This window comes from Rhinatrema bivittatum, chromosome 9 (genome assembly GCF_901001135.1).
Source record: "Rhinatrema bivittatum chromosome 9, aRhiBiv1.1, whole genome shotgun sequence".
NCBI classification, from domain to species: Eukaryota; Metazoa; Chordata; class Amphibia; order Gymnophiona; family Rhinatrematidae; genus Rhinatrema; species Rhinatrema bivittatum.
In genome coordinates, this window is record NC_042623.1 from 254,769,189 (window position 1) to 254,784,069 (window position 14,881).

Genomic DNA, 14,881 nt, shown 5'->3' on the forward strand with positions numbered 1-14,881 from the left:
TCCAGGGTCATCCTTAGTGTACCCCAAACTGAAATATTTAATATTTCCGCCATTTCTTCATCTCTCTCCACACAGTGCTCCTTATAACCTTTCATTTTTACTATACCACTTAGGGCCTCCCTTCTTTCTCTGATATATTTGAAAAATGTTTGTCTCCTCTCATTACCTCTTTGGCAATGAGCACTTGCGCGCCGCCGGCCTACTATGCAAAACAGGCGCGCCGGCGCACGAGTGCTCTGCGCGCGTAAATCCGGCCGGATTTTCACGCACAGGGCTTTTAAAATCCGGCCCTATGTGCAGAAGGGAGCATCTGTGAGCATGTGTGTGTGAATGAGAATGATTGACAGAGGAAGCATGAGCATGTGAGCATGTGTATGTAAGAGGGAACATGTGCGTGTATGAGGGAGAGAGTATATGTATGTATGTGAGAGAGAGAGAGTAAAAAGTTTATGCATCTCTCTCACTAATCCACGACAACCTGAGTGACTAGAAATCAAAAGTTCCCCGGTAAGGAAAATGTGAATTATTTTATCCTTATTGGTTTTAATTTTTGGATGCTGTTTGTGTCTGCTGTTTGGAAATATTTTATTGGTGTTTGAGAAATGTAAAACAAATTGTTTGCATTTTTAATTATTGGATCTTCCATTCACCAGCTGTTTTGAAATATTCTTTTTATTAGTGTTTGTACTGTTATGATTAATGTATTTATTATATTTCTCGATTTTAATGTTAATGGCCGAGGCTTGGTGATTTCTGTTTTTCCATTGTTGCATTGCATAGAATATGACTTGTTGTGGTTTTCCTATTCAGTTTTTACCTGCATGTTTCTATTTAGATTTTATGGTTTCTTTTCCCTGTATTTGGCGATGGTCTGCCTGTGTTCTGCATGTGTGATGTGGAGAAGTATTCTGCTAGCCTGTAGGAATCTATAGCAGCTTGGTTTCTTCTGTTTATTAAAAGGAGGTGTTTTAGGGCCTGGTGTAGGGTTCTTACTTTAAGTGCGGGCAGTTAGTGCTGTTTTGGTGTGGGAGGTTTATTATATTGTAATTTACTCATGGCTTTCTGAGGGTCAAACCCACACCTAACACGCATTGCAGTCACCCTAATGCCGTATGGTTCCAAGTGGGGTTTTTTGTAGAATTTTCCGGTTGGCACCAAAGAAGTGATTGCAAATACTTATGATATTTTTTTTTTTACCTCAGAAGACTGTTCTTTGAATATTCTTTTTCATGCAAAATCTATTATAAATGCACAATTTTTAACCATGTACGTGGAGGGAGCAGGAAGCGGGAGTGCAAGAGTATAAGACTTTGCTTTTAGGGCACCTAATACCTTTGTACCAGCAATGGGTTCCAGGGCAGGGGGTGAAGACCCAGAAGGTGGAGGGTGACAGTTTTTAAAGTTTAGGTTGCTGAGAGGAGCTGGGCTTTTTTTTGTCAGGCCCGAGACAGAGACTGGATGAAATGTGTGTGGTGGTGGGGAGAGGGTAGCACAATAATTGTTCGCACAAGGCCGCAAAAAAGAGAGCACCGGCCCTGTTGCCAGGCCCTTGTGATTAGGATTGGCCACTGTTGGAAACAGGATGATGAACCCTTCGTCTGACCCACTATGGCAAATTCATATAGTAACATAGTAATGACGGCAGAAAAAGACCAAAATGGTCCATCTAGTCTGCCCTGCAAACTTCCCAATGTAGTAACTGCCGCTCCGTGCAGGTTACCCCATGTTTCTCTTCAGGGTAGTAACTGCCACTCTATGCTTTCCGTTCTGTGCTGGTTAAGCTTTTTTTATTTATTCCCATCCTCTAGCCTTTTAGGGATCCACAGTGTTTATCCCATGCCCCTTTGAAATCCTTCACAGTTTTAGTCTTCACCACTTCCTCCGGAAGGGCATTCCAGGCATCCACCACCCTCTCAGTGAAGAAATATTTCCTGTCATTGGTTCTAAGTCTTCCTTCCTGGAGTTTCAAATCGTGACCCCCTAGTTCTACTAAATTGTTTCCAATGGAAAAGGTTTGTTGACGACCATGGATCATTAAAACCTTTCAAGTATCTGAAGGTCTGTATCATATCACCGCTGCTCCTCCTCTCCTTCAGAGATTACATATTCAGGTTCCTCAACCTCTCCTCATAAGTCATTCCATGGAGACCTCCCACCATTTTGGTCGCCCTTCTCTGAACCGCCTCCATCCTGTCTCTGTCTCCTTTGAGATACGGTCTCCAGAACTGTAGTGTAAGTTAGGTTCTTATTACTGACAAACAGAAGAAAGCATAAATGAAAACAGTCTGCAGAATATTGCAACATGTCAGAACACATCAAGAAACACTTGAACCATTTCTGCAGCCCATTTGAATAAGCTGTGTCCCCAGGACAGGGCCGAAAACCATAGGCCTAGAAGATGGGCTGAACTCTGACCCCCAAGAATCAAAAAGCAACTAATATTTACCTCGATTTGTTTTTTAAAGAAACACGTTTAAATGACCGGCGCACGCAGAGAGGGTATTTTCTACCTTGTTTTCTTGAGGCAGGATGGCTTCTAATGTACTTTTTTTTTTTTTTTTTTTTATGAACACGCACACTTTTCCTTGAATCTTTAATCTGCCTCTCCCCATCTTTCTTGCACGTGCATCCTTGCTACCTTCACTTCACGCTCAGCCTGAAATGCGACCCAACAGGTTCCTTCCCAAAGGTGATGAAGTTAATTTGACTCCGTTAGGCTTGTCCAGTGTAAAACATATTATTCAAAGTTGATCACATCCGTCTGCCCTTTTGTTTCATTTTGGCGGGAGCCATTAATAGGTTCAAGAATGTACAATGCCAGCGAGGAACAATTCAACCACCTTTGACTTTTTTTAGTGGCTTGTCATCGTTCTTGTGTTAAAATGGTTAACACAGCCACTGGAAAGACTGGCGCCGTGCAGGTCACAAAAGTGTGGTGTTAGGATTATTTTAACCATTGCATAATGATTTGAATCAGAAATTCCCGTTCCCCCTTGACGTTGCAAATAATTCCTCCCCGTCAACTCCTTCCTTTTGAAGATTAAAAATAAACACTTATTTTTAGCAACTTTCCTCCTCTTCTTCCACTTGGATTTTTGCAGAAGCAAGCTGGGATAATATTTTCCCATGGGTTTCTCCGCCATGCGCACCAGTGGATTAAACTATTTTAAAATCCATTGGCTGAAGATCTGTTTGCACAGTAGGGGTAGCTGAATTGTCAGTCTTATTTTACTTGAGACAGAATTGTGTCTTCCGGGGATTAGGAGTTTTTCATTCTGTCCTTAATTTATCTTTGCCCCTCAGGAAGGTGCAACACCACTGACCTCATCACAGGATACACTTTTACAATATTCGTCAAGGGCCTGTGCCCACCACAAAACTAGGTTTAACAATCCCGGCCAAAAGGTTTCTAAAACCACCTTTTGGTTTCTCTCTTCAGCTGGCATCTAAAACAACTGGGCAGAGGATTCATGAATGGAGAGTCGACCTTTGCAACACATTTACTTAAACTGGTTTATTCGCAATGGGTTTGGGGTTGTTTTTTTTTTTTTTTTCATGCTGCCTTTTGAGACAAACTCAGAAACAAGCCTTGGACAAATGTCTTTCAAAGGCCCTTCAAAGTGGAAACGAACCGGTTTAGACACTTGTGAACTGGCTGATTATTTTTAAACCATTTTTAAATGCAGTAGTATGGATCAGTCTAAGGGCTCTGCTAGCCTTAAGTCGAAAATAGCTGTAGATGTTTCCTGAATAAATCCAGAGAGAGATTAGGTCTTCTCGCTGGAGTTGGAAGGGGCAAAGATGTCATGGCAGCCACGGCTTTTGATCTTTTTATCTAAACTGTCATGTGTACCCTACTGTTGTAATTGCATTGGAGTTCTAGCATCCCAAGCCTGTTGATCCTGAAGAAAACGGTTCCTTCCCACAGGTTGTGTTACCGTTGGATTGGACCTACTTAAGAATTATTCAAAGACTATATCTTTCTTGAATTTTCTGAGCGCGAAGACCGGTCCTTCGATGATCTTACAAGCTGATATGCGACAGTGTCTTCACTAATTCTTAGGCTTGACAGACAAAAGATGATCAGAGCCTGCAAAGAACTCATCATTGTATTTAAACCTTCCTCGAACTCTGACTTGTGCGAAATGTAGCATTAGATTATAAAGCAATTCAATCAAAAAAAAAAAAAAAGTTAAGTTTAAAGGAAGGCGGTTACAGCAGATGTGAAAAGCTGTCTCTCTCTCTGCAGATTTCAAGGGAGTGTATTTCTCTTATTATTTCAATTATTACAACTTCCCATATAGGTTGAAGTTCACTCATAACTCCGGCTACTGTCATCTTTACACATTGCCAAATGTAATCCATTAAGCCCAAATGAAAAGGTCGGTGCTTGACCAGGAAAAGTCAGCGAGAAGTCAGAACAATGAGGCCTTGTTCATGTATCAAAAAAAAAAAGTAGTTTCCTCACTGTCTAATCATTTGTTCTCCTGGTTTGGTAACTGTGAATGTGTTATCCTAAATTGATCATAGAAGCAAAATATGTCGTTAGCAGATGAAATTGACCGATCTAGAAATCCTTCAAAATTGCATGGTGAAAAGAAATTACTGCCCAAGTCATATATACACTTTTTTTTTTCCCCTCATAATCTGGTGGTAAAATCATGAGTATTTTATAGTTTTAGGCTAAAGATCAAATATTAATAGCATGGGACTAGAGTTAAATGAAAGTAATTTATGGGCTTTGGGAACAGAACAGGTTAGGGGTAAAATTCACATGTTCAGTTCCTAATATCCTTTTCCTTTCTCAGACAGAAAGCCTAATTTATTCCAGAAACCTCATTTTCAGATGTACAAATTGTTATGGTGAACATGTCCACAAAATATTAGAATAATTAAGACGTGGGTTCCAGTTCTTAAGCAGTTTAAATACAAGAAGGCTGGATGGTATGTAGGAGAGTGATTGATTGTCTTTTTATTTGTGTTTTTTTGGGTAGCTTCATACTGTCAGGTTTTTTTTTACTGATATCCTTTAAGGAACAAGTTGATGTTACTGGATAATTACAGTGGCAAAGCTAAAAACCAGCCGTGTGTATGTGTGTGAGAGGGGCAGGCTTGGCGATGCCATTTCTTAGCCGTTTTAAATCACATTGCAATGCAACTTACTGTGCTACACAGTCACAATCCAGATCCTGCTTGGTTCTGGTTGCAATACTTAAACCTTTCTAACTCTTTGATCATCAGATAATGAGACTGAGACTAACTTCTTATGCTGCTGTGGGAAACCAAAGGTCACAAAGCATTTTCCTGTGTATTACAGAATAGTAGTGGTAAATGGGATTGACACTGGGGAAAGAAGGGTGATGAATGGCATGCCCGAGGGCCGGGGCTGGTTCTGTGAACTGCTTGGCAATTAAAATTCAGTGCAAAAAAAAGTACAGAATCATGAATTTGAAGTACAGAAATCCAAACCAGCAGTATACACTAAGGGGTGAGATACAAATATGCACCAACTGGGAGAAAGACCTCGGGCTGATAGTATCTGATGTTTTCATCAGCCTAGAGGGATGCTAGGCTGTATAAGGAGAGGCAGAACCAGTCGAATAAAGGAGACAATGATGCCTCTGTGCAGGTTGTTGTTGACACCTCTACTAGAATATTGTGTCCAGTTCTGGAGGCCGTACCTTTGAAAATACACATAGGCAATCCAGAGGATGTCTTCCAAAATATTGCAGGATCTAAACCAAATAGCCATATGAAATGAGACTTAAAGGCCTTAAATATATAGAGAAAGGGTTCTCAACCCAGTCTTCAGCACATGCCTAGCCAGTCTGGTTTTCAGGATATCCACAATGTGCAGAGGAAAAATGTTTGTTTCTTTGTTCATTTGTTTCATAGGTAACTTCCATTTGATTCATTAGTTTCAAACAAAAACAATTGTTTATTCATTCATGTGTTTCCTATTAAAGCCAATGGGGGAAGTAGTGCAGCCTATTTTCAAAATTGGGGTAGTCTCATCAATTCTAATGAAAATCGTGGGGTGACTTTAGAAGAAGGAAGAGAACTCCAAGGCACCAGGACTGTGGCAAAGTGGCACCAAAAGTAGCACGAATTGCCTAAGGCACTATAAAGGGGTAAAGGGGTACTGGCAGGTGGCAGGAGTTCTCCAAGGCACCATGAGAGGTGCAAAGCAGCTACCCGCCGAGGCAAGAAGAGCGGGGTGTGGCAGCAAGACCCTCAAGGTGGAGTGTCAGGAGCAGGGCAACAAGGCATAGTCCAAGAAAACAAAGAGGTAGGCGATCTATGATAGCCGTCAGGAAAACAAAAACCACAATAGATGCCTCAGTCTTGTTTCAATATTTATTAGAACAGAGATGTGCTCAGTGAATGCCCGACTCAGGCCGAGTTTCGCAGCTCGTTGGCCGCTGCCTCAGGGGCTACAATCAAACCAAACAAGAATCATATTGAAGATCATCAATAATCAAATAAAACAACAATAAATAAAATCATTAAGATCTTATAAATATTAAAAAGTTTTTTTGAAATAGTCAAAAATCTTTTTAAACAATAATTAAGATCTCAGATATCAAAAAATTACAATTTATAAAATATATGACGACAACACCTATAATTAAAAAACTACATTGTTAATATAAAATAATAAATAGCAAAAAACATTTTTACCTTGAACACTTCAAATTCTAGGTAGAACTCCACACAATAAGTTTCATCAGACGTACATCAAATGTTTGATCAACTAAAAATGATTATTTACAATGCAAAACATTAAAAACAATTATGATCATTCATAATGTACATGTGGTATATAAATATAAACAATTAATAATCAATTAGAAAAAAACCATTAAAAAACTTATATCAAAAGAATGTATTCATTTAATGAAATATGTATATATCTTGACAGCATCACTTATAAAAATATATATAATAAATATAATAAATATGCTTCTTTAAAACCAAGGTGTATCGGGAGCAAGGCAGAATGGTTGCAAGACCCTCAAGGTGGTACATCAGGGGTATAGCAATAGGCAGTATGGCAGAAAGACCCCCCCCCCCCAAGTGTAGCATAAGGAGAATAGCAGCAAAGAAGTGTAAGCAAGGCCTCCCAGGTATAGTATAATGGGAATAGCAGCAAGGCAGAGGGGCATCAAGACCTGTAATGTGTTGAGTCTGGGATATGGCAGCAAACCCCCAAGGGGAATCAGGAACGGGGCAGCTTCACCTTGATTGGTCCTCTGTCTTCTCTTCTTACTCTCTTCTCCTGCCTTGGCTCTGACCTGGCTCCTCGGCTCCGTCACTCAGGAATTTCACGGCTGCTATACTTACTAGTATCACTGCTGCATTTTTCAATGGGCTTTAGACTTGAATGGGAAACATAAACAAACGAAACTAAAATTTTCATTTAATTTATGGGCACCTGTATGCGTTTTGGGGGGGGTCCATGAATGAAACAAAAAAAATGTCTTTTGTTAAATTTTACCCATTCGTTTCAATCCCATACATATTCCTGTTGAATATACATGAGATAGATTTGCATGTCCTGCCTCCATTGTATGCAGATCTATTTCAGGTCCATTCATTGTGGATATCCTAAAAACCTGACTGGTTGGGAGTGTCCTGAGGACAGGATTGAGAAGCACTGCTTTAGAGGAGAAAGAGACAGGGGTATGAATCTGTCACAAGAAGCAAATCTTTTTCAGAGGAAAAACTACTGTAGAGCAAAAAAAGCTCCAAAAGGGTAGACTCATAAGCAATATCAGAAAATATTTCTTTGCTGAAAGGGTGATAGATGCAGGAAATGGAGTCCCAGTGAAGGCAGTAGAGACCAAAATAGCAACAGAATTCAAGAAAGCCTGGGATAAGCATGGAAGATCCCTAGTTACAAGGAAATGATGAGAAAACTAGGGATCCGCTGGAGTTTTCACCAAGAATACAGTTGGGCAGACTAGATGGTCCTAATGGTCTGCTCTCATATTCTGTTTCCTTGTTAGTAATATCTAGTATTACTAGGAAGTGTCTTGTAAAATGGATAATTGTGTATATGCTTCTTTCAAATCCCCTGTTAATTTAAGGACAGATTTGAGATTGGAGCAGAAATAGAGCACAAAGCCTACAAGCCAGTTTACTTGCACTATTATGAAATATCACATCTTTGATCCAAGAGCTTAATTTCTTACAACTTTTGTAAAGAGAAAAAAAAAAAAAAATCCGCAGAGAAACTCGTGCAAGTGAACCTTAAACAGAAAGTATTGGGGAATGGTTGCCAGATCCTTAAATGCATCATTTTCTGTTGCCTAAGTGTCAGTGAATTTCAAACATGGTTTATGCCAAATTGTTCTGGAACGACAAAGGCCCTGACTTTTTTCTGTCTTCTAGCCAGCAATAGCCAAATACAGTCTGAGGAACCCAAAGCAGGCCTTGTCAATCTAGGGGTAGATATTGAAAAGCATAACTCACAGGTTATCCGTCTAAATGGCTAATGCAGCACATTCAGCTGTCAGAGCAGTGCCGGGAATGGGCCAGTGGATCTCTTGCTCTTGGCTAGCAGAAATAAGGTATCGGGGAGATGGGAAGGATTGGGGGAGGGGGGGAGTGGCTCAACATCTCATCTTTATGGGTAGGAGGGAAGGGAAGAGGGGGGGGGGGGGGTCAGTGCAGTCTACTGCGCTACCCTCTAGGCTGGAGGTTGCCAAACCTGTCCTGGAGGACCCCCCTACCAGTCAGCTTTTCAGGATATCCACAACGGATATGCGTGAGATAAAGTTCCTTAATATGGAGGCAGTGCACATGTTCGTTGTGGATATGGGTGGGAGTCCTCCAGGACAGGTTTGGGAACCACTGCACTCGGCTACTCCTTTACAGGGGGAGGGGAGTGAGGTGCTGAATCCATAGGTGAATAATCTGCTGTTAATATTTATTTCTTATTACTAATGAGGGGCACAAACTGGGCATTGAGTGTTTTGTATTCTGCCTGTTAGGTTATTTTATGTTGTATCCAATTGTAATTTTATTTTGTATGTTTATCTTGTAAATTGCTCAGGGTTTGCGTGTGAGCCATTTAAGACATTTTAATAAATACAACTGGTAGGTGGGCATTCATTTCAAATCAGTGGGTCATCCAAACTGAAATGGCCCGCTTTTTTTTTTTATTAGGTTTGTGTTTCTGAAAAATGCATGGGTCAGATGATTTTCATTTCAACAAATAATGTGCAGGGAGGTCTCTCTGGCTGATGGGGTCTGGTCCGAGAGAACTTGGGAGGCTGCAGCTGGACTCTGCTCAGCCTAGCTGGGTAGGTCCTGGTCCTGGCTTGGTGGTGGGGGTCATGATATATATATTTTTGGTTGTTTTCAGCAAATAAGCGTGTGCAGTTTGCTAATAGTGCACATTATATGCAGAAATGAAAAATACCTGATTTATTTTTTTTTTGAGGCGGGGGGGGGGGCGGTCATTTGGCCAATACATTTGTTTTTCAGTACAACAAATCCATACAAAAATGAATCGATTTGGTTTGGCTACCCCCATTGATGTGAAATACATGCACTTCCACCAGTTCGTGCCTCTCGTCCATAAGTTACAAATATGTTATAGCTCAGTAATAATTATTACATATGCATTTATATTTTATATATGTGAATGTGAACAATCTTGTATGTTTATAAAATCTTGTATTCTGCTACTTCTAAAGGTAGTGTCTAGAGTGGATGTCTGTGTATCTTTGTGTGTGTATATAGGTGTGTACGCACACACGTGCATGCACATGCACACTATTACCCAGGCCTACAAAATTGAATCCAACAGAGGTATAAATTCCTTTATGACATGGGAAGGATAGTTTTAAGCAAGAAATATCTCTTTCATTGCAATATAATTTATATAACACATCGTCATTTTATCTGTGCACCAAAGTATTCCATACATACGGGCCCGATAGAGTAAAAATCGCGGGAGAGCCCGCTCTCCTGTGCGCGCGATACAGTAATTTAATTTATTTAAATTAGGGCTGGCGGTAAAAAGAGGCGCTAGGGACACTAGCACGTCCCTAGCGCCTCTTTTCGGACAGGAGCGGCGGCTATCAGTGGGTTTGACAGCCGATGCTCAATTTTGCTGGCGTCGATTCTCAAGCCCGCTGACAGCCATGGGTTCGGAAACCGGACGCCGGCAGAATTGAGCGTCCAGTTTTCAACCTGTGAGCCGCGGGCCTATTTCAATTTTTTTTTAACTTTTGGGACCTCAGACTTAATATCGCCATGATATTAAGTCAGAGGGTGCACAGAAAAGCAGTTTTTACTGCTTTTCTGTGCACTTCCCTGGCGCCGGCAGAAAGTAACGCCTACCTTTGGGTAGGCGCTAATTTCTGAAAGTAAAATGTGCGGCTTGTCTGCACATTTTACTTACTGAATCGCGCGGGAATACCTAATATGGCCATCAACATGCATTTGCATGTTGTGGGCGCTATTAGGTCCAGGGGGGTTAGACGCGCATTTTCGACACACTATTACCCCTTACTGAATAAGGGGTAAAGCTAGCGTGACGAAAACGCACGTCTAATTGCGGCTTAACAGTGCGCTCCACCGGAGCGCACTGTACTGTATCGGCCTGATAGTATTTGAAATAAAACGTATCACTGCATGGAGCATGAAATCTGATTTATTCTTACTTATTCTGATGGTATCATCTCATGAATATGTATGATGTTTAGGTGTTTTGTGAAGAATTAATATTTAGTTCTAGTGTCAGTTTTCAACTTTTGATTCCATAGCTGCAGAAGTCAGCTGGGGTCTATGGCATTGCACCAGGAAGTAAACTGGGCAGAATAGATGGGTTTTCTGGTCCATACGTTCTCTGTTTCTATTATTCAAAACAGTTTTACAAATTCTTCAAAATCTCTTTATGGATCTGTTGTTTTTCTCTTGGGTCTAATTCATAGGTTTCCTCTCTTTTGGTCCTCATCCATTTTAATTAAAAAAATATTTTAACCTTTATTTTGGAATAAAGGCCGGAAGTCTTCTATACGAGAACCATTCCCCCTGTTTTTAAAAACAGGGAGTTTGCATTTTGTCTATCCTTGGTCTTTTATCTGAATGAAAATGTTTGTGCTTGCATGGGATTTGGTTAAAAAAAAACAAAACCGTACTGCAGCATCCCAACACCCAAATTAGATTTCTTATGGAGAGGGCAACAGAGTGGGAGGAGCTTTCAAAAGCTTTGGAGCAAGAATAGTCCTGATGCACAAAGCAGATACCAATAAATCTAGAAAACCTGAAAAATGTAATTTCCTGATACCAATGCTTTCGCGTGTGAGCAGTGAGAGGGAATTGCACAAGAAGTCTGTATTGCTAGCTCTGAAATGCAGACTATGGATAATGCGGAAGGCGCACACAGTGCTTCCTTAAAATCCTTGGCCTTTCACTGTCCAGACAAGCGCTCCTCAACAGAGATTGCTGTTCGAGTTTAACTGTCTTGCCGGGTATTGTCTCTTTAACCTCTCTGTTTCCGAGAAGCCCTCGCAAAGTTCTAATATGTCACAATTCAAATGTCAACATGCTGTTGGAAAGGAAGCTAATAAGTTAAACCTTTGAGAGCTGCCAAAAAAGAAGCGATTCAAAGTGTTGAGAGAAATTCATTGTTTTCTAGAGGAAAGCAGAATTCCTCCCCCCCCACATGCAGGCTCGGCTTTTCGAGACTCGAGGATAAGAAGGCCTGACGTGATCTGGCCGTGGACGCGGTGGAGGGCAGATTTTGGGCGTGCTCGCGGCGAACACGGAGAGTGGGGATGGGGGAAAGGGTCGAGAGATTCCGGGGAAAGAACGGGAGGGAGGGGATTCATGTTGGGTTGCATATGGGAATGGCAGTGCTCGTCTGCACATAGCGGAAGAATCCAAACCGGGCCAGATTGGATGGGTCGATTTGGTCTTTACCTTGCCATCATCTACTTATCTGCAGAAAGGAAGGGCAACCCGGCTTTTAGAAACGGGGGGGGGGGGGGTCAAGAAGCTGGGATACAAGCGGTGCTCACTGTCTCTGTCCTTGGGCACGCATTTAGCAAACAGCGCTCACTCTGCAAGTTCCAGTGACTGATGTGGCTTTCCCGTGCAGCTCTGTGGAGACAATGGTGGGATGATCTCACTTTATCTGGTGAGAACATTTTTTTTTTTCCTTGTGCTTATTTCAGCATGATTAGGCAGCTTGTAAACAGAAGGTGGCTGGCCTTTTGTTTTCCAAACAAGCCTTAGACATAAAAAAAAAACAAAAAACACAAGGCTGAGGAAACGCTTCCTATTAAGTTTATATATAGATATTTAGTGCATATTTGTGGTTGGGGCCATTGCGAGAAACGTTTGGGTGTTAGGGCCACCTACTGGAAATACATAAAACAACAGATGGGAGCAGGTTCTTTGGGAGAGAGACTTTGCCGTGTGCGACATCAATATGTACCCAGGTCTAAAGAATGCAACCAAACAGCCAGCCCCTTCCTCCTCAGAATAAAATGCTCCTAAGTTTAAGACTCTACTCTTTAAAAGTCATTTGAAAGTATTTATCTACCAGTTTAGATTTGTCTCTGATAAATGTAATGAATCATGTCTGTAAAATGAGGGCCTTTTTGAGGGCATAAGGAGATGCCTTTCTGTAGATTTACCCATGTGTTGTGCTCCAATCTGTCCGGAGATGACTTTGCAGACCCCAGAGATGAAAGACTTTCTTTGTGTCTCTAAAAAGCAGTTACGTGTAAATAAACCCATGCCGCTAGTATAAGACCAGCACGTGAATTTAAACAGAGAACTTGTTTGGGATTATATACGCTAAATGTGTTTAAATGCAGAATCCCTGGAATGGCAGAAAACATTTCATAATGGTGGCTCTTTAGGGGAGGCCTGACAGATTACTTCTGCGCTTTTGGACTTCCAACCCAACGGGAACTGGCCTCTATTGTCTATAGCACCACAAACTTGTTTGCAACAATTTGGGTGTTTCTTGACTTTTTTTTTTTTTTACCTTCTCCTAGATGTCCAGGGAACCACAGTTCCGGGTTTCTTCTGCAACCTGACTGTAGCCACTAGGGGTCACTATTGCGCAATGACTGACACTACCACCCCCCCAGCCCATCCCAGGCTGTGCATTTTTGGTTTCCCAAGCATCCGCAGCCTTGGCTAGCCAGAGGGGGTTGAAGCCAAGCTTGAGAATCAGACTTGTATCTCCTAAATGGCAGCACTGATGACCCTATTCCCAAGAGGGTTGACGTGATGAATGTCATTCACCATGGGGAACGAGTAGAGTTTAGGCGTCTTGTTGGTGTATGTCATGAGTCTGTGTAATAAATGTTCCTGTGGATGCTATTATTTAAAAAATGTTACTAGAGCATAATGTACCTGAGAAAACTCTGCTGCTTCATTTTAAAGAGATGTGAACCTGCAACACCATTTGTTTTCCCACGTGTTATAATAGGCGCAGCATCCTGCCCAATAAAAACTTACAGAGCCCCTCCAAAATGTCTTTAATTAAGAGACCTTGTCTTGGTATTGATTAGCAATTGTCTTGTTTTTCAGATATTCTACAGAGTCGTCGCCGTCATTGAGCCTGGCAAGGAGCTCTTACTGTTCATGAAGAGTGAAGATTATTTGCATGAACCAATGGCGCCAGATATTCACGGTTAGCAGTTTGACACCCGCATAGCGTCGTGCAAAGCCAGATGGCATATGCTCGCCAGCTTCTTCTTTGCAAGTGGTGGCAGAAGATAAACTGGGAATGTTATTGTTATTTATTTGTTTGTTTGTTTTTTTAAGGGGTTGTGCTGTGAGGAGGGAAAAAAAAAATTCTTTTTTTTTTTTTCTTCCTGGCACGGAAAAGAATGTTCTGTTTTTCCAAGAAAAGTTAAACTTCCAAAGCGTCCAGATTTTCCTGGGACCAAACCAGCAAGAAAATGTTTTGCCCCCCACAATTTGGGATTTGGCTTCTTACATTTAATAACTTGCCTTTCCGAATCTGAGCTCAGGGAGAGTTAAGGTAGAGGAGGGCTTACAATCGAGGGGGCCTGTTCGCTAAAGGTTTCCTTTAATTGTGGGTCTGTGGGGGAAAATGCTTGGTAAGCAGGGGCCTGAGTTTGTACCTCTGGCAATGCAGGGTGATGGGCTTTACCCAAGGTCCCACGCAGGATTTCAAAGCCAGGCTTTCCTGTTCTCCACCTGCTGCTCTAACCACTGTAAAGATGGCTGCTCCCGTGGGGCCTGATAGTGAAAAGTATTTACGCCTTTAAAAATTGATTTTAAAACGTGTAGCTGCACTTTACCCATGTAAGTGGGGATTTGAAAATCGGTACAATACATGCCATCGACTTGTCCATAACTCGAAAAATGCCCTTTAAGCGCATAGATGGCTTTTAAAATTTGCCCTGATAACATATTAAGTTTACTCGTGTAACTCCTTTGAAAATGACCTCCCTAATGTGGTGTAAGCTGGAGTAGAAGACTGATTCTGGATCCATTTGCTTCTGTTAGGTGAGGCATTTAAAAAAAAAAAAAAATTGCAAATATCTTGACACATCTTTTTGGTAACCATTATGTGTAATACCGTACACTTATTCCAGCTATAAGTCAGCAGAAATTCTACAGCTTTTGAACTGGGAAGTACTTAAACGATCCCCTTGTTAATTCGTCTTGCAAAGAACCAGGAGGCGTGTTTGATCCCTAAGTGAAATAATCGCCAGAATTTATGCTTTCATGGGGTTTCCCAATTTATTTTGTCCAGGCTTTTGTGCCTTTCCCTAATAAAGAACGTATGTGCCTTGTAAAATGCGTCTTTATATTGTAAGGGTTTGCGAATGTTTGGGCATGAGGCTGAGCACACCCTTGAATAATGAGAACCCAC

At 41.3% G+C, this 14,881-nt stretch overlaps 1 protein-coding gene across 10 annotated transcripts in view; it reads left to right on the forward strand.

The window, feature by feature from the left end:
- Positions 1-14,881, forward strand: part of MECOM (MDS1 and EVI1 complex locus) — an 881,649-nt gene that overhangs the window by 746,704 nt on the left and 120,064 nt on the right. For all 10 annotated transcript variants that reach the window (XM_029616015.1, XM_029616016.1, XM_029616018.1 and 7 more), the window contains one exon: positions 13,564-13,666. In XM_029616015.1, coding sequence (XP_029471875.1) covers positions 13,564-13,666 — 103 coding nt within the window. The remainder of the gene's footprint in view (positions 1-13,563; positions 13,667-14,881) is intronic.